Below are 20,718 nucleotides of genomic sequence, written 5' to 3' on the forward strand. Positions count from 1 at the left end.
CCTCAGCCTTTAAATCCTATCAACAATTATGGGGTGGGGGGTATTCAGGACCAGAGAACAGGCAAGATACAAGGAATAATATTATTTTTCCTGACACTAGGGAGCAGTAAACACTTCCTGTCAAGCCATCATTGACGGCTGAGGTAGCCGAACAGTGCTGAGGCCCAATGAAAGGTGATCCAGATGGCAGAGGATGGAAAATGTGGGCAGTGGACTGTCCTGCTAATGCCTTCGACCCTGACCTCTGTCATTCTCTACATAAAGACTCATCAGTTCTGCCTGTGCTAGCAGCTCTACAAGGAGGAAGTACATCTAAATGGTTTTTCAGTTGCTCTGCATTGCAGGATTCACAGGGACTCAAACAAAATGTCTGCAGATTTGTCTGTGGTGGGTTATTGTTTGAAACAAATACACAAGGTTTTATTTGCAGGTTATTAATATAGATTTTGTATTCAACGTGTGCTATTGATGTTGTGTAGGAAAATACATCATAATGTCTAGAAGTCAGCAGTATTTGCAATTTGACGAAGGGACAGAGACGGTTCTTTCCTGTCTGTGTGCACGCCACACTTAATCTCACCGGAAATGAGTGCTGGAGCTGACATGTTAAGCAGTTATACTTCACACCAGCTTGAGTTATAAAAGACACCCAGGAAACAACATGCAATACCGCTCTAGCCACAAAGCCACAACCTACTGTCTCCCAACAGGGAAGCTGTGACTATGCCATGCCACTTGATATGGCCACAGGATCTGCTTGAAGGTTTGCAAAGCGAGCAGCTGGCAGTAGGGATCAGGAAGAAAGGCACAGCTACAGACACAGAGGACATAACCCACCCCCTTCATGCACTCATGCTTTCTCTCTCTCTCTCTCTCTCTCTCTCTCTCTCTCTGATCCCCAGACAAATACTCTAGGAGAGATGCCAGCCTCTTGTATTTGCAGCCACAGCCACATAATGTATAATCAAATGTATGCCTTACAGATGCTCAACAGTTGCAATGCTTGACTGTCCAGATAAGGGGATCTCATTAAGGACATTTAAATTACCAGAGGCATAAGATAATGTATTTAAAATGATAGTAAAATGTGGGCAGCTGGTCTAATCACTGCAAACATGGGCTACATCTGAGTTGAAACCTCCCAAACCATGTAAAACCAAGTATATCAAATGTTGTCCTATCCACTAGAGATATATTCAAATCAAGTCTTTCCCTTACTATTGCATGGGTAACAACAGAGACACTTTACAGTCAACAGGCAGAGCATTAGGACCTGCTACATCCAGCACATACTGTCACACTGCCATGTCTGTCAGGAGGCACAGCGTTAATCTGTTCCAAGGCTACACTCGGCAGAGGAGAAGAGTCAGTCATAATAACCAACCAAAAATGGTAATACAACACACGTTACCGAGGGAGGTCCATTTAAATCTAACTAAGCTAAAAGCGGAGTACATTGAACTCAATTTACAAACAGCTTTTGATGACTTGACAAAGCGGAGCTGGACATGCAGTATATCATGACATGAAGTGGCAAAGGGCACACTACGAGTAAATGTTAACCACTTTACTCTGTCTGTTCCAGTAAGATAAGGATGAACCATAGCAAAGAACGAAGCCAATTCACTTCTATGCTTTTATCAGCGAGCATGAGTATATCCTTTGGTAAAACACCAGAGCAAAAAAATAGATAAGCCATGCCAGTCTTTTTGTTTGACCTCCCTGGCTTGTCCTGGTGCAACACTGACAAGGTTGGTCTGCAGTCAAAAGGCAGTTTGATCACACACAGAACAGCTGTGTGGGACATGATGTAATACCACGGGGAGAGGTATAATGGTATGGAAACATAGCCGGAGTCATATGCTCAACTCAAACACAGAGGGAAGGAACTTTGGATTAACTGACTAACTCCAAAACATATTTATTGTCAGTATAGCCGATAAACAATCATATAGCACTGCTATCTAATGAAAGAAAATGAAAAAAACTGATGGCTGCTTCATGGCCATGACTTCTATCATCTTTCTTTACTTAGACAATGAGGCCTGAAAATATATTTTAAGTACTACAGTCAAAATGGCAGTTGCTGTACACATTTCTTATAATAAATGATATTTTGTGTCCGTGCCAGATTTAGAGGCACATGACCTTAGGTGCATGCAAATATACTGGATATGTACAGTACATGGGACACCTATTGTGTACTGTATGTTGTCGAGCAGACAACAACATACAGTACGCATTATTTCCTCCGATTTTCCATAAATTAATGCCCTATTCTATACTTCATCATATGACAGTGTAGCGCAAAAGTAAGAAAAAATAGCTGATCTACAACCTTGCAATGCAAAGTGTTTTGAGCTTGTAGACATGGTATTTGTGCAAATGTTTACACATTTTCACCTATAATGACATGACTACTGGAACACAGGTAATTTTTTTCCCATTTCCTGAAGTAAAAGTTTTGGACGATATGCTTAACTGTATACTGTATATGTGTGTGTGTGCTGAAGGTTCATAAAGTATGTGAAGAAAATAAATAATATGGCCATTGGATGAGGGGTTGCAATGGCAATTAAATTATCAGCTGATTTAGGAAGCTTGACCATGTGCATGAATACAGCATGGGATCAAATTTAAGAAGTATTAAGTCTACAAATTTCAACTATCTGTAAAATGCAGTCAGTGAAGAATGTGTGCTATCATTTGCCAGCGAATTATTCACAGTCCTGTTCTCACAGCCCAACAACAGTTTTTAACTTCCTCTTTGTGATGAATAGGCCTCTCTGTACATGAACTATCTGTGAAAGTTGCTATGACAACACATGACTAACTACTATGGCAAACCGGTGTATCCTTGTACACCGGTTTCACTACATGCAACTGTTTCAGCAATCTTCTCAAAGAACATGACTTTTTTGTGAAATCTGATTACATTGTGGCTATTAGCACGGGTATGGGCTAAGCGCCACATATTTCAGAAAGAATAACGGTATTGACAATGATATCCGTTTGTTTTACTACTGCGATTACTAGCGCTTGTTTAGACGGCCGGTAATCTGAACGCTGCTAATCTGGACACTGTGTTCAAAAATAAAAATAACAAAAAAAAGGTACAATAATGCAGCGAGCAAGGTGTTAAATGTACAAATGTATGCCATGGAGAGACATGCTGGTTTATGTGAGTAAAGGAGAGCACATCAGTGCTGCAGAGGTGCAAACCACAGTGAGCTGAGGGAGATCAACATTAAAAAGGAAGTCACACAACCTATAGCCAGGATGCTAAAAATAATTCTAATAGACACACCAACGCTTGGTCTGTCTATTACAATTATTTTAGCTTTGTGGCAAGGAGTTGTGCGACTTCTTTTTTTTAATTTTAAATGTGCATAATGAAAAAAATAAAACGTGTGTGACACATTTGTAAAAGACATGTGGTCGGGGTGCAGCAGCTTGTGTTGTGCATGGTAGGAAAAACCCTCACTTCTGTTGTAGGTCATGCAGACTCTGTTCAGCCCTCTGCAAACCCTCCAGGTCTCCCATCATCTTCTTCATGTGGTCCTTAGAGTAGCGGTTCTGGATGTAGGCAAACCAGCAGCCACCCATGCCGATGACTATTGACACCACCAGCATGAAGTCTTTCAAGTGATTATGTCTATTCACTGGAGGAGGACAAAAAGAAGACATGTGTTTAGCATGGTATGTAAACTCGGCCTGCTTTAATGTGAACCACTTTGTGTTTACCAGTGAGCAAAATCAATCCATTATTATTCATCTTTAAATAACGGTTTTGCTATGGCCTCATCATACTTAACTGTCCAGATGTCACGGAAATAGAAGGTATTAGTAGTACAGCAAATGTTGGTTGGAGTAAGGGGGCGCCAAACTAAAAGACCAAGCTAAAGCCAGCTTAACACAATCTATTTCTAGTCTGGTAACTGATGCTGATAAACAAGTATGGGAATTATGACATTTTGCGAGTCAATGACTCAAACCATTGCTCTCTCGTTGTTGTCCCCCAACAGCTGGGGAGTGAAGCGTTAATATGACAACGTTGTCATGTCACAATGGTGTCCTCCTATGTAACCCATAGCTGTTGAATTCCTGGGAGTCACAGCACAGACAGGCAATCCCCAAAAACCCTTAGATGTATTTTTTCAAAGCCTCTGATGTCAGTCTTGTTAAAAAGGAAAATTATCAAAAATCAAGAAACGGATATTAAACGGATATTAGCGTCATAGAGTCGTTTGTTGAGAAATAGCAACTTCAACAGAGCATGTTTTCACAGTCATAAATGAGATCCATCTACTGTATACATGCGGAAATCAATTTGCTCTGGTGGTCACCTCCAATGAGGCACATTACTACTGTAACTTGTGTTATGTAAAAGTATCAGATTCATTGATACATGTTTGCTTGATACAATAAATAACCACAACATTAAAAAATAAATTACAATAAAAACGTAAAAATTTAAAAAGGTAGGGTAAGTGATTTGCAATTATTCCAATAATTGCAAAATGGGCCTATGTTCTGATAGTACTAGTTACTATAGAGTGTCCTGTCCATATAAGGAGTCTCCCATGTCTCTCCAGCTCTTTATTAAACAGAAAATGCATTTTCAGTGCTCTCTCCTGATTGGCTTAAATGTTGTCACCTACCTTAAAATGTATTTATATTCTGTTTACTAAAGAGCTGGGGAGACCCCGTGACCGAACAAACGCTCTGTAGCAATGATTACTATCAAAATATAGTACTTTAACCTTTTTAACAAAAACAAAAGAAATACCAAAACATATCACTTACCCTACCTTTAATGTTGGCAACATGCTGAACTAATTAACGTGCAATGGCCAGCTTGTATAGATCTAACATTTTTTGACAGCCTGTTTTGGGAGAACCTGTGTATTAATTAAGAAACAGCAGTAACTTCACGGTCTTCTCTATTATATTATTTTTGTTATTAGATGTCACGCTGGTTAACTAACATTGTTGTGCTCCACAACTGCCATTGTGGTTTATACTTATGCTGAGTGAGTGCAGTAAACCCTGAGTAAGGCCTGTGTCCACCAACACATATTTCTTTCCTGAGCACAGGGTATGTTTTGAATTGTTTTCAATGGGAGTGCCGCATATTCTATGCTGGGAAACACCAGTAGCATGACGAGGCGCTGAACTTCTATTCTGTGTTGTGGGTTCACGTCTGGCATTTTTATCTGGTCTTGGAGTTGGAATATTTTTACTTTTGGGCATTTGGAGTGTTTTAGAAGATCATCAGTTTTAGGACACACAGCTTTATACTTCATTGCATGTTGGTGTCGCGCACTGAAAATAGCAGCATCTACAAGCTTGGGCAATATATTGTTATTTCCGGTGTGCAACACCCACACACAACTAAGTAGGCTACCTTTTGCTTGCTGCTTGTGTCACCAACTGAAACTTCTCCAAAGTTTAGTTTAGCCTTCAGAACTGAAGACAATACAACAAATAAATGTATTAATTACATTTGTCATCTTTACTAGATGTGTTTTTTACAGATTCACCAATGAATAAACCCTATTTGGCTTTATTTTTGGGAGGGAATACATCTTAAACAAGCACTTTTCATTTGCTGGAGTGGGACGAAAAGGAAGACTTGCCTGTCTGGATAAGATCAAAGAAGACATGCACTATAACAAATGAACCTAACCGACCGTGTTCCATACTGACCATTATTTATAATGAACAAAGTCCTCCCTTGGCTACTTTCACCACATAAACCAACATCTCTTTCCATGAAATACAGCTCCATTTTCATGTCTCCACTGTAAGGTAATGTGAACATCATTAGGCCTCTAAGGCTTGCCTGCAAAGACCTGCCAAGAGGAGCGTGTATATTCCTGTAGCCATGTCTACACAATCCAGAGCAAACACAGGTAAGTAGGAGCCAACAGAACTTCAACAGTGACTCTTACAGATTTAGAGCAGCACAGTAAAGTCACTGGAGACAGGCAAAGAAACTTTGCTGCAAAACTCAAGAGCTTGAGGGACTACAACTGGGACTAAATGGCCCAGTCGCTTTTTCAATCCTACAGAACATGCAGACCACAAAGTGGAGAGATAACCTTATAGCTTTATTTTACATTTACTATGGCCATCACAAGCAAATTATACATTCTTAATTAAAAGAGAAAAGTTACCAAATATTAGGCTATATTGTCATGACATTAATCCCGAAAACTCACATCAAAATATTGGTCATTCCTAAACATTTTTTCAAGTTTAAAAAATCTTGCCTAATTACTGTGGTTACAACATGATCTTTTCTAGTCCATTTCTAATCTGTGTAATTTGCTACTTCCCAACATACTGCTTCACTGCCCTTAAGGAATGCTACCAACAGTCCAAAGTGACAGTTAATCATCCATTACATGGGGAAAGACAAGCTTTAAACATGTCTGCCCTATTATGCCTTAGGCAGACAGTCCATTTTCATGTAAAATGAGGCACACAAAAGGTATGAATGGGTCCACTTTGGTTAAACCACGTTAACCATTACACAAGTGTCCACTTCTATGCCACATTTAGCATCAATCCATTGTAAGAGGTGTCTTAAAATGATGCTGTTAAATCCGGTCAGCCTATGTGACCATTAGGGGGACCTCCCTGGCTTTGAGGGCCTGTCAATTCCACACAGCCCTCTAATGTCTTCCTCCAGCTGGGACTCGCTTACAAACACATGCACAATGACACATGCCAGACGCAGCCGACTATGCACTTTCACTCCAAACGAAACCATCCTTTGAAATTGTCTCTCTTTTGAGAGTCATGTTGCCTCTTCTTAGTACCACAGAATTGTTTACATGTCTTTGCTTTCATTAAACCTCCCCCCACCCTCGAAATACGCACCCATACCATTCTTCCCATCTGCAAAGCCTATCCTATTCCTGCTCCAGGAAGGACAGCACACAGAACTTCAAGGGCCAGAGAAAGCCTTGGGGCCTTGAGCAACATCATATTTTGTACAATTACATAATCTCCAAATATGGTTTTCGCCCTTTTATCTATGTTCACTGGTCTGAAACTTGGTATGGGATAGAGTAAAACATAGCATATCATTCATAAAAGACCACAATAAGAAAAGCAATGTTTTATATGAAAAAGGAACTTCTTATTGCCAAATCTGACATGTTTTCAGACCTTTTCACACAACACTTGTACGTGTATAACTTCATAGCAAGGGGCTATGATATTGTTGTAGCAGCATGAACAGACAACAGGACAACAGCTCCACTGCAGCTTCTCTATTGTATTCGGGCTGAGTCAAACTATGTCTGTTGAGACACACCCGCTAAAATCCTTAGGGGGAGAACAAAACTGTTGACGTTACAACATCAAGATTCTGTTCCCAGGAAGAGATGCAGCAGCAAGTCTGTGTTGTGAAAGAGTAGAACCAGAAAGCTCACATTCTACAGTTGCAGACTGGAGCAGTGATGGTGGATAAGTAGCAGGAGAGGATGAAGAAAGTATTTATTCATCTGCATGCGCAGAGCAGTGTGTCTAGAATACAGAGCAGCCAGGTTACCCCTCCGCAATAATTATGTTCCTAGGATGATCGGGGTATGACACAGCTTCTGATTGGCTGAAACGGGGGTAGGGAGCACTCGGCTGTGTCAGCTTGGACTGCACGTTTTTACTATGCCTAAACCTAACCTAAATCCTCAGTAAAACTATACCTAAACATAACCTCAGTAAAACTATGCCTGAACCTAACCTGATAAATATGCTTTTGTCCACCATGTGATTAGATGCTGAGACATTGGATTCGTAGCCAAGTGTGGCTATTCATTAAACCACAGAGGTCACTGCTCCATCATTGTTTTGAATGATACTCTATTCGGATATGAAGGTGTAACCAGGGACCACACCCCCGCGCAGGCGATGCTTTAACCCAGAACCCAGGGGACAGGGCGGGGCTTGTCCAAGAACAAGCGCTCCCTTACCCTGATCATCCTAGGTAAAGAATAATAGACTCACCAACTTCCTCCCTCAGATTGATAGAGCTGGCCTTTTGGATGGGGCAATGAGCTTCTTTGCACTGGGGATATTTACATATTTAGATTTTTTTTGTTTTACTTCTACACAATCTTCTGGAACTTATTACAATCTTTTCAAACCCCTTTTTGTAGTAAGGTTAATAAGAGATCATTTTAATCCTGATGAAGGTCTGAGGACCTAAATGTTGATTATTATAATAAAGAATTTTTGCAAGTTCAACACAGTGAACATAGATGCGTTAATATAAATAATTTATTTTAATTACATTATTTGATTTATCAAAAAAGTAAATGATAGAATAATCGCTAACAAAATCGATAGAGAATAATCAATAGTTGCAGCCCATGTACTGTATGTTAACACACAGGGCCTGAATTTCGGCACGGGATTGCAGGAATTGCGTGTAATTTAATTGATTCCCGCAAATGTAGCACTTATAATACGGGAGATTCCCGCACACATTTACAACAATGTTCATATAATCAGCCAACGCGGAATCGCAGGTGCGGGAGGACTGGCTGGAGCTGTATAGACAGATCATCGGTCTACCATTCAGTCTCTGTCTCTCTCCCTCTCTATCTGAGAGCATCTGCCTCTTTCTGCAAGGCACAAGCCCCCCTGGACCTCCCCAGGCTAGGTTTATTTATACTCCGTCGTACGACAGTGTCATACACCAAAAATAGCCGATCTACAAGCTCACAGCCCGTTGTGACCTTGCGCTGCGTTTTGAGGTTGCAGAGCAGCTATTTTCGGTGCACGACACCATTATACAATAAAGAATAAATCAGGCTAAAAACATGAATCATCTGAAGGGAATCCCACTCAGTAAAAAAGAAACACTAGAACAAAGAGTACTGGCGCAGTACTTAATGTCTGTACTTGTCTTTCTTCTTCTGCAAATCTCTATTTATCTTCCCCCTTCCACATTCTGTACTCCTTTCCAAGGAGACATATACTGTGGGCACAAATCTTTAAAATGTATATTAAAACTGTCCATACCCCTCCCTCTCCCTGATATAATCATGTGAACTCACTTTCAATGACCTCCTTCTTCTTACCAGCTTATTGTCTCCCTTCCCTTGTTCATTTCAAACTGACTCAACATCCTGCTTGGAAGCTGGTGACCTTTTTGTTTGTGTTTTTTAATGAAAAACATTTACTAAAAAAAGAATAAATGAAAGAAGTAATTGAAAAAAACACAACCCCTCACAAGGACAATATCAGTCACCAGAACAAAGGATGCGTGTTTTCACTGTGTCTAACATGGTAAGATGGAGTTTGAAGTTACAATGGGCTTATATAGGATGGGGCGTGTCTAATAAATGAATATAGGATGGGGCGTGTCTAATAAAATGAATATCAAATATCTATTGAATCAAGCAACTTAACTCATTCACTGCCTAGAACGACTAAAACGACTTTTGTCCCCATAAGCCATGCCTGCCTAGAACGACTAAAACGACTTAAAAAAAAAAAAAAAAAAAAGACCAAGGAGATATGATTTTTCGAAGATCTAGACTCCCATCCACTTCCTTGTTAAACTTAAAAATGCTGTATCTCGGTTCTTGAGTACTTTTTTTACCAGGTGCTCGAAGAGCGCCTGAGTCTATGAAGAGGCAGACCTACTAGTCATCGTTTCGACATATTACAGATTTGCATTCGACACATTTGTGACACATTTGCGTCATTGGCTGTCCTTTAAGCCAATGGGGATATTTTCCCATACTCTGCACAGGCGGCCTCGTCCTCCCAAGCTATGGGTAAGCGACACCTATATGTCATTGGCTGTCCTGGCTGTCCTTCACTCCTTTAAGCCAATGGCGACACGAATGGGAAGACGGTCCGCCCCCCGCAGTAACAGCGCTCTGCTGTCCGCTCTGCTCATTCACACTGCAACAGTTGCATGCAGAGCAGACAGTGCAAGTTGTATTGCAGCCTCAGACGGGGTGCTCCTTCCATTCCGACATCTCGCCACTCCGACTAGTGGCTTCCGTGTGCGGTTAGGGTTAGGGTTAGGTATAGGGTTCGTCGGAAAGACGACATTTCGGAAAGGTGAAATGCACCCGCCTCAGGCAGGAGGGTTAGCCTAAATTCTAGCGTGCTTCATTAGACCTAGTTTGGCTATTAAGTTATTATTTGGGCATGTTCACACTGACTTCAATCTTCGCTATTGTTGGGAAGACCTGTGTGGTGTCTAAAAATGTTACCACCACTTATATAAAAAACATTATTAGCGTTTAGCGTCGCAGATTCTGTTGCCAGGTTTGGCGAGAGAAACAAGCCGAAAAATCCGAAAAACAAGTAATCAGGTCTATGAAAACAAACACACACACACACACACACACACACACACACACACACACACACACACACACACACACACACACACACACACACACACACACACACACAGAGCACCTGGGAGAATATGACTTCAAGTCATTTCTTTCTTGTTTTTCAATGAAAAATCTTGGCAGTGGGCAAACGCGGCCAGAAATAATTCAGGCAGTGAATGAGTTAAAAACTGTCTCAAAAGCCTGAGTAGGTGTTAAAATGTCCCCAGAAATGTTTTAAAGTGAAATACCCCTTTAAATACCCCTTTAAGGGCTTCCCTTATTGCCTGACGGGCTGCATGTGGGCTGCATGTGTGACCAGTGCCATGCACCCAGTGACTGCAAAATCGGGACCCAATAAAATACCACCTATCACCTCCCACAGCCTGAGCTTGGGAACCCAAACCCTGTGCTGGATTGACTTAGCCATTTCCCCTGGTTTGACATACACATTTTTACATATAAAGGCAAATGTCCTAATGACAAACTTTTATATATAAATAATATTCGCTAAGCTATTAGGTAGTTATTTTTTCCATCACTTACTCAGTGGGGCTCCAAAAAGTACAGTATCCAAGGCTTTGAGTTGCAACTTCTGGACATGGGTGCGATCCAGCATCTTGAGAATAGATATAGTCAATGTGCCATTCTTCACAGCTAGCCTGAAAAAGAACAGACAGTGAATGTTTTTTTTTTCATGTGAGAGTACTGGTGCTTCCAGCCGCAAAACCTAGCACAAGCTAAACTTTAGGAGGGCATACCCAAATTTGGACACCAGGAACCCACAGCACCTGACATAAGGGCTTACATGAAGGTAACCCCATAACGTTACCCTAACCATGACCAAACCCATGCCTTAACTTACAAACATTGCCTAACCTCAATACATGCATCTTAATCCATCAAAGGCACTTCTCCCAGGCAGATTGCCATGAAACTTGCTGAGGTCATCATGCTCCCCGGAAAATGAACTGTGAATATTTGAGTGACCCCATAGCCTTTCCTTTAGTGCTATCCTCAGATCAAAATTACACAAATATCTCATAATTTAACAGGAAGATTGAAGTATTAACCCTAGTGATTTTGTTGCCCCCATGGCCTTTTATTTGCTATTGTAATGTAAATCGGTCAGAGAACATACTATATGTAACCCCCCCCCCCCCCCATCCCGTAGTGACGTGATGTCCGATAAAAGCAGTTTAATTAATCACATATTCTACTGAAGATAAACTGTCACCTACCTCGGCATGGTAGTGCCATTAAAATGCATCTTGCGAAAGCCTTCCACGTACTGTGGCAGTTCCACATAGGTAATGAGCCATTCCACAACCTCATCCACTGTCCAGTTGTACACTGAGGGAAAGAAAGAAGATATATCTGCTGAAAAATATTCAATTATTCTCACTCCTCCAAAACATTGAATATTCAGATTCAGGCAACATCTTCTCCATCGCAGCGTATGCAACTTGAGACTAGTGTAGACATCTGTGATTCTACTCAATACTTCATAACAGTGTGCACCTACTGTAATTCGTAAAATGAGCCAAGACAAATTCCCTGTCATAACATGCATGCATTGGCCAACTTTCAATACAAACAGGGTAAAGAGATGTCTGCTTCAGTTAGCCCTGGGAAAAAGTCAATATTGTGGGTTGCAAGTGTTAATGTGCTGCATGTTGCTGGACTGAACAAAGACCCAGTTTCCTGGCTCAGAACCTCCTCTGAGCCCTGACAAGAAGCTGCAATGCAGGGTTATTCAAACAGAACCACAAGCACAAAAAAGGGTGGGGGGAGGCTAGAGGAAAGGGTGTGAAATGTCATGAGTGCAAGTATACAGTGCAGACATGATATCTGCAGTAAAAGGCTAGCTGAACAAAGATAACTAGAAGGAGGTGAGATAAAGTGTGTTATGAGAGACAGCGTGTTGTGTTGACAGATTCAATAATGCCCCCTTGAGTGGGTAAGTGTTCTGCACTTTGCATGACAATCATGATATTAGATGCCTCTGATGGAAGTGCCCCGCTTCACTGTAAATTGGGTGAGAAGGACCTGTGTGCCACCCTTGTTTTTTCAGTCATGGGGAAAAAAATCTGAAATTTAACAGATGACAAATAGAAGTAGGGCTGCGACTATCGATTATTCTATTCATCCCTTTTTGGTTAATCAAATAAAGCACATTATATTTAATTTGTTTTAGATGACACTGGTAACTGGTGTAGTGTGATCTGGGATGGTGGGAGAGCCCTTATGTCCTTGTTGGTTGATTGTTCTGTGTTATTGGACTGCTTTACATGTTGTGCTCGAAGGCCCCCTTGAAAACAAGATGATGCATCTTAAAGGGATAGTTCACCCCCAAAATGATTTTTTTTCCTATCTTCTAATAGAATAAAAGAAAATAGATAAGATAGATAGATAGACGGACGGAGACAGACAATTTTATATAAAATCAATGTGAAAATATTCTAATTGATTATTGTTTATAATCTACATTTATTGGTCCAATTAACTGTTGCAGCCTTATTGGAATTCATGATCCATTCATGGTACTGTACTAAAGACGTATACTATATGTACTGTACAGGGTGTATTCTATGTTCTGTGTAGTGAGTGTGTGTGTGTGTGTGTGTGTGTGTGTGTGTGTGTGTGTGTGTGTGTGTGTGTGTGTGTGTGTGTGTGTGTGTGTGTGTGTGTGTGTGTGTGTGTTCATTGAACATCATATGTAAAAAAGATCACAAGCACTCAAGACTAGAATTAATTACTAAAAACAAATTCAAAGGACAGTCAGCATACACTAACAACACTAACAATGAATGATTAGCCATCAAACAAACTGGGCAGAGCATATCAAAGAGGAATACTGAGTACAGCGTGAGATTACATATAACTGAAGTCATTTATGAAAAGAAATGCAAACGTGCAAAATCTGCCCAGGGACAGGTTTTTGTTCAGCTAGAAAGCACACTACAACACAACGCCGTACCTTCAGAGCCCTTCCAAGCCCTCCACAAGTCCTCCACACTGATGAATTGATCATCCCCATGGAAGGTGTTGTGTTTGGCCTTGGGATCATGGTAGTTCAGATCCTCCCTAAGGAACTGTGGGAGGACAGGGATGTTTCATAGTGGTGTTAGAAAGATCATATTTAGATAGACATAATCTTGTAGATTAGCTATTTTTGCCACGCGACACCATCATACGTCAAAGTATAAAATAGGCTCAAGTGGTTAACAATAGAAAGTTGTAACTTCTCAGCTACCCATATCGACAGACCCCAAGATTCTCCTGCACAACATGTTGCTTCATATTTAAACTGTGAGTGTGTTATGCATTTGCTCTACTCTGTGGAATGTTTTATTTTTACCTCATTTGCACGCATGCCTTTTAAACACAATCTTTTTTTAGCACTTTTTGCCAAATATGGGAAGGTGGGTGGAAAAATTAGTGCTACATGGTTTTGGTTGAAATGATTAGTCTCAATTATTAGACACATAATTCCATTCACTTCTTTGGACTTCTATTCAACTATTTAAATCAGTCTGCTCCATGCACCTTTTTTCACAATGCTGTTAAATAGCAGAAGCATAATTGCTGTAATTGGCCTCGAAGCAGAATCTGAACACCCAGAGTGTGCTCCATCCAGGTGGTTCTATATAAAATTAAACTTTCAAATATTACCAAATTATTTATTGTCACAACATAAGGTGTGATACACGATAACAGGCAATATATGCCAATTATCTACTGTAGCCATCTCCTAAATTATTTGGTGAGGCCAAATCAAATATTGGTCAATGATGTCTGTTATGAGGACTCCAAATAATTAGAGGAAGAGGCATGTTGTATGCACAATAACATGATATGTGACTGGCTAACCACCTCTATTTAACAAAATAGTCACAGGTTAGTGTGGGCCAGCAATGATCGGAATTCGCCAATCAGGCTGGAATGTGAAAAATCGGACGGATCCGTCTTGATCACTTGACTAAAGAGATAATATGTACCAATTTGCGCGATGTTTTGACAACATTTGTAGGAGTAATATAAAAAAGATGTTTTGCAAAACTCGTCCTCCTGGTGGTGCTACAATAGGGCAATGTTAAAAGGGTCGCCTTTTAATCTGCTCTGAGGAAGGCTACGGCCGAAACGCGTTAGCGTTCACATCTCAATAAAATGAGAAACCACATCTGAGCCACTGTCTTGCAATTTTTATTTTGGTGTGCCGCTTTTTTCCACTTAGGTGGTTTTCTTTTGAGTTAAAAGGGTGGCATTTGTTCCTAAACGTAGTGCGAATGTGCGTGCAAATGTTCACCGCAATCGGATGCTGCGTTCATGATTAGAGCATTTTGTTCAAAATTGCCCGCTCCTGTAAACTTTAGATGTCAATCTTAGCCAATCAGGATGGAATATGAAAAATCAAACAGATCCGTCTTGATCACATGACTATAGACATTCTGTGTACCGATTTGCATGAAATGAAATTTGGATACAATCTGAAGGGGTAATATCCAAAAATGTGTTTTACATAAGTGGGCCTCCTGGTGGCGCTATAAAAGGCAGATGTGAAAAATGCAGGGCAAAGGTTTTTCCTTGGCATCTAGGGAGTGCACATACAAAGTTTTAGGGCCACAGTGGCCACAGTGGAAGTAAGTCCTGCACTTTATGTTGTAGTTGGAGAGTATTGGCCAAATACACATTTACACATACTTGGAACGTGCCCTCTACATTTAACTTATCCTAACTATTAGGAGCATTGTCTTTCATTCTCGACTGTTTCTAACAAACGTGTTTAATTCATTAATGGGTTTATGCAATCTAAAACCCATGATTAATCTAAATAAAATAAAAAGAAACACAGCCCTGGCTCATATCAAGAGAGAATATAACTGGCAGGTGTGGATTCTACCCTCAGTCATATAGCAATCATCTGTCCTCATTATTCAGTCTTTGAAACACAACAGGAACCAGGCCCATTGTCTTGAAGTGCTCTATAACCCTTTGAGCGGTCTAAATTGTGTCTTGGCTCAAGGCCACTGCAGATGAGTGCCTACTGCACTGTACTTGATTCCTAAACCTGAGCAGGCTTTATAATGCAAGTGTGTCTCCTCCAAAATTGTATAGCATGCAGCAGAAAAGCAGCTAATCTGGTCCAGCTTTTAAAATACAAAATATTAACCAAATGGGCATGGTACTCGGCAGTCACCTCTTCACGGCCCCATGATGTAAGCAACTTAAAGCAAGACTAAACAATGCTTAAAAAGGGGGCTGCAGGCTGAGGTCCCCCAAACACTAGAATACTTCACTATTGTTTACACATAAGCTATGGTATTCGTTTAATGAGCTTTAATTGTATTTTTAGGATAATAGCGCCATGAGGGCTACTACTGACATAAATAAGCTATAGCCTACTTTATTCCATCATATTGTGTATTGTCTTAATGTTAAATGCTGATTTTTTGGGGGGTATTTAAGTTAAAAACTACACAAGGGCAAAAAAATGACAGGTGCTGACCTCAGTACAAAGTGATGTAAGCAACACAGCTGCAGATAATAAATGAATAATGGTTGTGTTATATTTAGGTGTGTCAATGTGTACGTTTGTCAACATACTGTTGACTACTGTGAATATGTACACACCTAGAGTGGTGTAAAGAGAATGGTGACAACTCTGTTCAGGAGTTTTTTCACAACAATTTCCGGATAATGGTGCTTCTTTTTAGTTCCCAGAAGTTAGCAGAAAACAACACTAGCACCACAGTAGAGAAGAAGCAGAACAGACCATTTGTTTGAGACCACTTTTAAAAGGTAATATGTTTAAATAATCATAATCAGATATGGTATATTAACCAAGATAACAGGGCAACATTGGCTTAAAATATGTCACCAAGGCAGGTACCATTACTGTAGCTGTTCACACTCAAATATGAGCAAATTCTACATTTCTTTTAAAGAAGATCTACAGTATTCATGTAACTAGATACTACATAGTCTGTCTCTCTACTGTCTCTCTTCTCTGTCTGGGAACTGATTCATGAGTGACATGACTTAGTATTTTGGACTTCCATTTTCGTCACTGTCTTTACAGCACTCTGGGCACACCTAAATCTTACACCCCCATTATTATTTGTATTATGTGTCACACTACTATCATATACAAGTACAATCATTTCTGTGTGTACTAAGGTCAGCACCTGCCATGTTTTTAACTTTCTGCAGTTTATTACCTTGTACAGGAAAATATTAGGGCCGGGACTTTATCGTTTTAATTTCAATCAATTAATTACAGAAAAAATATTGCGTTAAAAACGCATTTTGTGCACCTATTTTTGCACCGCGGAACGTTTCTCACTGGACGAGTTTCAAACGGACCGATCATAGCAGCGCACCGGTGCCCTGGTATTATCGGTCCGTCTGAGAAGCTGCCTGAGAAGCACTTCTCAGACAACAACAAAGTTAGCTGCAGCCACTGAATGAAGACGTGGCAAATCAGAAGCTGTAATGATGCCCCCTTCCCACGCGCGCGTTTGTCCCGTTTAGGGGGGGGTGGCGGTGCGCTGGGGGGAGGGGGGGTGCACGATGCGGTGCAGGTCACATGCACGCGATTTTTATTAATAATTCATTAAACGACTATAAAACAACAGTAACAACACACTCTACCAGCCTCCAGTGGTGGAAAATAGCAGATCTACAAGCTCACAATGCCTTGCGCTTGTAGATCTGCTATTTTCACATGGTTACTGTATGTTTTATAATAATAATCGAAATCTACACAGTAACTTGTAACTAAAGTTTTCAAATAATTGTAGAGTAAAAGTAAAATATTTGCCTCTGAGATATAGTAGAGTTACTGGAGTAGAAGTAAAGTATTAGAAATTGGAAATACTCGAGAGTCAAGTGCAAATACCTCAAAATTGTGAGTACATGTACTGCCAAAATCCATTTGAAAAAAATGCTTTTCACTGTTCTCAGGTCAAATATTGATATGCGATTAAAAGCGATTACAATTAATTACAAAGCCTCTAATTAATTAGATTATTTTTTTTAATCGAGTCCCAGCCCTAGAAAATATACAACAAATTTGACCAACATTCCCTTTTAAATGTCAAGCAGAGCCCTGAAAGTGATGGTATTAATTGGGGGACAATTCTCCACTTACATTGAGAGCATGTTAATGGCATTATAGGGCCATTATTAACTAATCCCATTTACTATGGTCTTCTTAGAAAGGAATCCTCACCGATGACCAAGGATTACTGTAATGACACCTCTGTAAGCCTCTTCAGATTCATAACGAAAAGCCTGATAGTGTAACCATACACAAAAAAGTAGGGGTGTGCGTCGCGATATGACGATATTAAATCATGAACGATTCAAATGTCTCCACGATCTGCCTTTACAGAGAGATCGTTCTATCGTGAGTGTTAATTCTATCAGTTGCAGTATACCTTATTTTATACTCTGTAGTAAAACAGTCACTCGCAAAATAGAACATAAATCTACAAGCCTACCATGCGTTGTGATGCTACATGCAGTTAGCTTATAGAACTGTTATTTTCACACATGCATCCCTTTTTTTTTTTACAGGATGTCTTTGCAGGACTCAAGTTTATTTGGCAGCATACTGAGCATAGCAGAATGGATGACAACACAGACGAGTTGGTCCGTAAAACGAATTCCACCGTAGGTTAACTTGTAGGTCAATGGTGTTTTAACCCATTAACCCATTCAATCTGGGAACGCATACTGTACCATTATTTTATACTTCAAAAATAGCAGATATACGGTGCCGCGCTACGAGCTTGTAGATCTGCTTTTCTTTTTATTGTGAAAGTTTGTGAAAAATATTTAACTCCGATCTTGTTGTTGCTATAATATCAGTGGCTCTCAAAACTTTTTTTGAGAACCACTGTTCTCAAAAAACACTCACTCCAGAGGGCTCTGTATTTTTAACTATTTTCGTAAATTAATTAATTAATTTAATGTAATTAATTACAATTAATTCAAAAGTGGCAAAAATAGCAAATCTACAAGCTCAAAACACGTCGCACTGTGACGTGTTTTGAGCTTGCTAGTTTTTGCTATTTTTGAATTGGAATCATGTATTCGTTTTTGCAATTTCAAAAGTAACATTTGCATTTTATTTTAAATGCATTCAGTTATACTTATGTTATACTTAAATACAAATACATTGGACTTAAAAAAGACAATAGAATTTTAATACTAGTCATTATGTTACTAATATAGACTGAAGTAATTAAAGTGGGTCATGTTTGCATGTTTGGAATTGTTAACAGCTGAAATCAATAATATATCAGTATTCCGATATCAACCTGCATTAAGTGAAGGTGGGGGCTGCATGTGGCCCCTGGGCCGCCAGTTGCCCATGTATGCTATATAAATATATATTTATATAGCTAATCTAAAATGACACAGATGCTTTCCCGGTTTTAATGGGCTAATAGGGAATTTAGTGTGGTTGTACTGTTCAATGACTTGAAAATTTGTCTTAAAAACCCTACAAGAAAAATAATTGTGATTAAGAGATAGATTGTGATTGTTGCCATATCGCCCACCCGTACAACAAAGCCATGTTTCTCCTCCAACAGAACAGAAACACCAGTAGGAAATGACATTCTGGGCTGGTACTTACACCATCTGTCTCCGACACATCTACGTTGCCATTTTCATCATCGTCCATCTGCTTGTGGATATTCCGGATAGCCTCAAAGCTGAGAATAGCATTCTCATCCAAGCATAGTAGCTTATCAATGCGACAGAGTTCTAGTGGAAAAAACATAGCCATGCTAGTCAGTCAGAGCAATGAGAAAGGTTTTAACACAATATGGCAGGGGTTTTCAACAGGTGGTCCGGGGACCACTTGTGGTCCCTGAAGGTATTGCATGTGGTCCCTGACCATGCATTTTGTAATGTAGGAAAGTGACATTTGTTTTTTTCTTGTTCCACGGAACAGTGCATTAATGACCTGGTGACGTTGATGACATGTCAATGTTGTCAGTTACTGGGAAGTCGGAGGTCAAGAAATTCAACAGAATAGGGAGTTACAATCTCAAGACGGGGAAGTGTACCAGATTGCCTGATTAAGTCATTACTAGGAAATGTGCCCATGTAATTGCATGTGTCTGCTCACTCATACATAAGATACAAATCAGCACATGAGTGGAAGGTTGGATAAAGTAAGACAATGGAATACGGTTAACTGTGATAGGAATAGATCATGGTTCTCAATCTTTTTTTTTATAGCTCTGGACCACTCACATATTTCAGTTAAATAATGCCTGGGCTGTTATGAAATATTATTTAAACTATTAACAACGGTATTTTATTTTTGTATTTACATTTTAAAACATTTTCCCATTGACAACCTGCAGGCCTAATTATGCCCTGCACCACTAGTAGTCTGTGGACCATTGGTTGAGAAAAAGTGGTATGTATAGACAACGCATGCATAGCAAGTGTTACCAAAGCACTAATCTTTGCTCATATCCCCACCCAACACAACAGTGGTCCCCAGGTTGATTCTTAGTCAGGGTGGTGGTCCCTGGTTCACAATCAGTTGAAAACCCCTGCAATACGGCAACTGTAATAGTATCAACCACATTGATTTATCTATGAAAATTGAGTTAAATGATTTTTGATCAATGAAATACAGTTCAACTGGATGAACCAGTTTTAACAGGACTTATTGGTGTATAGGAGGCTTCTATTTGTAACAATAATCAAATATTTCAAGCTAAAGAGCAAAAAAGAACTGAAAACATTTGATGAAGTTGCCACAGCTCTCACTGACATGATTCTGTCCAACACAAACTGATTCATACACAGAAAGTAAAAGTGTGTGGCACTGAGACACGAAAGGGTCCATTTCAGGTACATTTTTACAAATTGGTTGATTGAAAAATGCAAGAAAGGTATACAGATATCCAGCACTAATAGTGTAGATTTTGTACATGTGCTATTGTGGTGCTTTTTCTGCTGGGATCTGACATATCTGTTCTGTTTGCTCCACCATTTCTAGAGCCCCCAAACAGCCTGCGGAGGTGCAAAACTACCTGCATATTGCATGCAAGCAGTGACAAAGTCATTGTGTTCCTGTAACCACAGCTAGCATTAGCAGTGCTTAGCAGATGTTTGAGGGAAGTCCTAGTCATGGCTCTTGCAGTTGCTATGCAACTGCTGAAAACCCACACAAATTTGAAGTTGAGAATTATTTTTCAGTATTTTCAATAGTTTCAGTATCCAGGTGAAAGACGTTCTGCAGTGGATGTTTCAAATGTCAGTGTGATTTTGTATGTATGTTTTAAACTTAATTTATCCTGGGTAGGTTTACTGA

At 39.9% G+C, this 20,718-nt stretch overlaps 1 protein-coding gene across 3 annotated transcripts in view; it reads right to left on the minus strand.

The window, feature by feature from the left end:
* The window catches only part of stim1a (stromal interaction molecule 1a), a 41,756-nt gene that overhangs the window by 15,651 nt on the left and 5,387 nt on the right, over positions 1-20,718 (minus strand). For all 3 annotated transcript variants that reach the window (XM_084065112.1, XM_084065111.1, XM_084065110.1), the window contains exons 3-7: positions 19,018-19,148; positions 13,351-13,465; positions 11,612-11,723; positions 10,917-11,032; positions 3,485-3,662 (exon numbers count right to left, since the gene is read on the minus strand). In XM_084065112.1, the coding sequence (XP_083921238.1) occupies positions 3,485-3,662; positions 10,917-11,032; positions 11,612-11,723; positions 13,351-13,465; positions 19,018-19,148 (652 nt within the window). The remainder of the gene's footprint in view (positions 1-3,484; positions 3,663-10,916; positions 11,033-11,611; positions 11,724-13,350; positions 13,466-19,017; positions 19,149-20,718) is intronic.

The sequence above is a fragment of the Gymnoscopelus microlampas genome (genome assembly GCF_963454915.1).
Source record: "Gymnoscopelus microlampas genome assembly, chromosome: 8".
NCBI classification, from domain to species: Eukaryota; Metazoa; Chordata; class Actinopteri; order Myctophiformes; family Myctophidae; genus Gymnoscopelus; species Gymnoscopelus microlampas.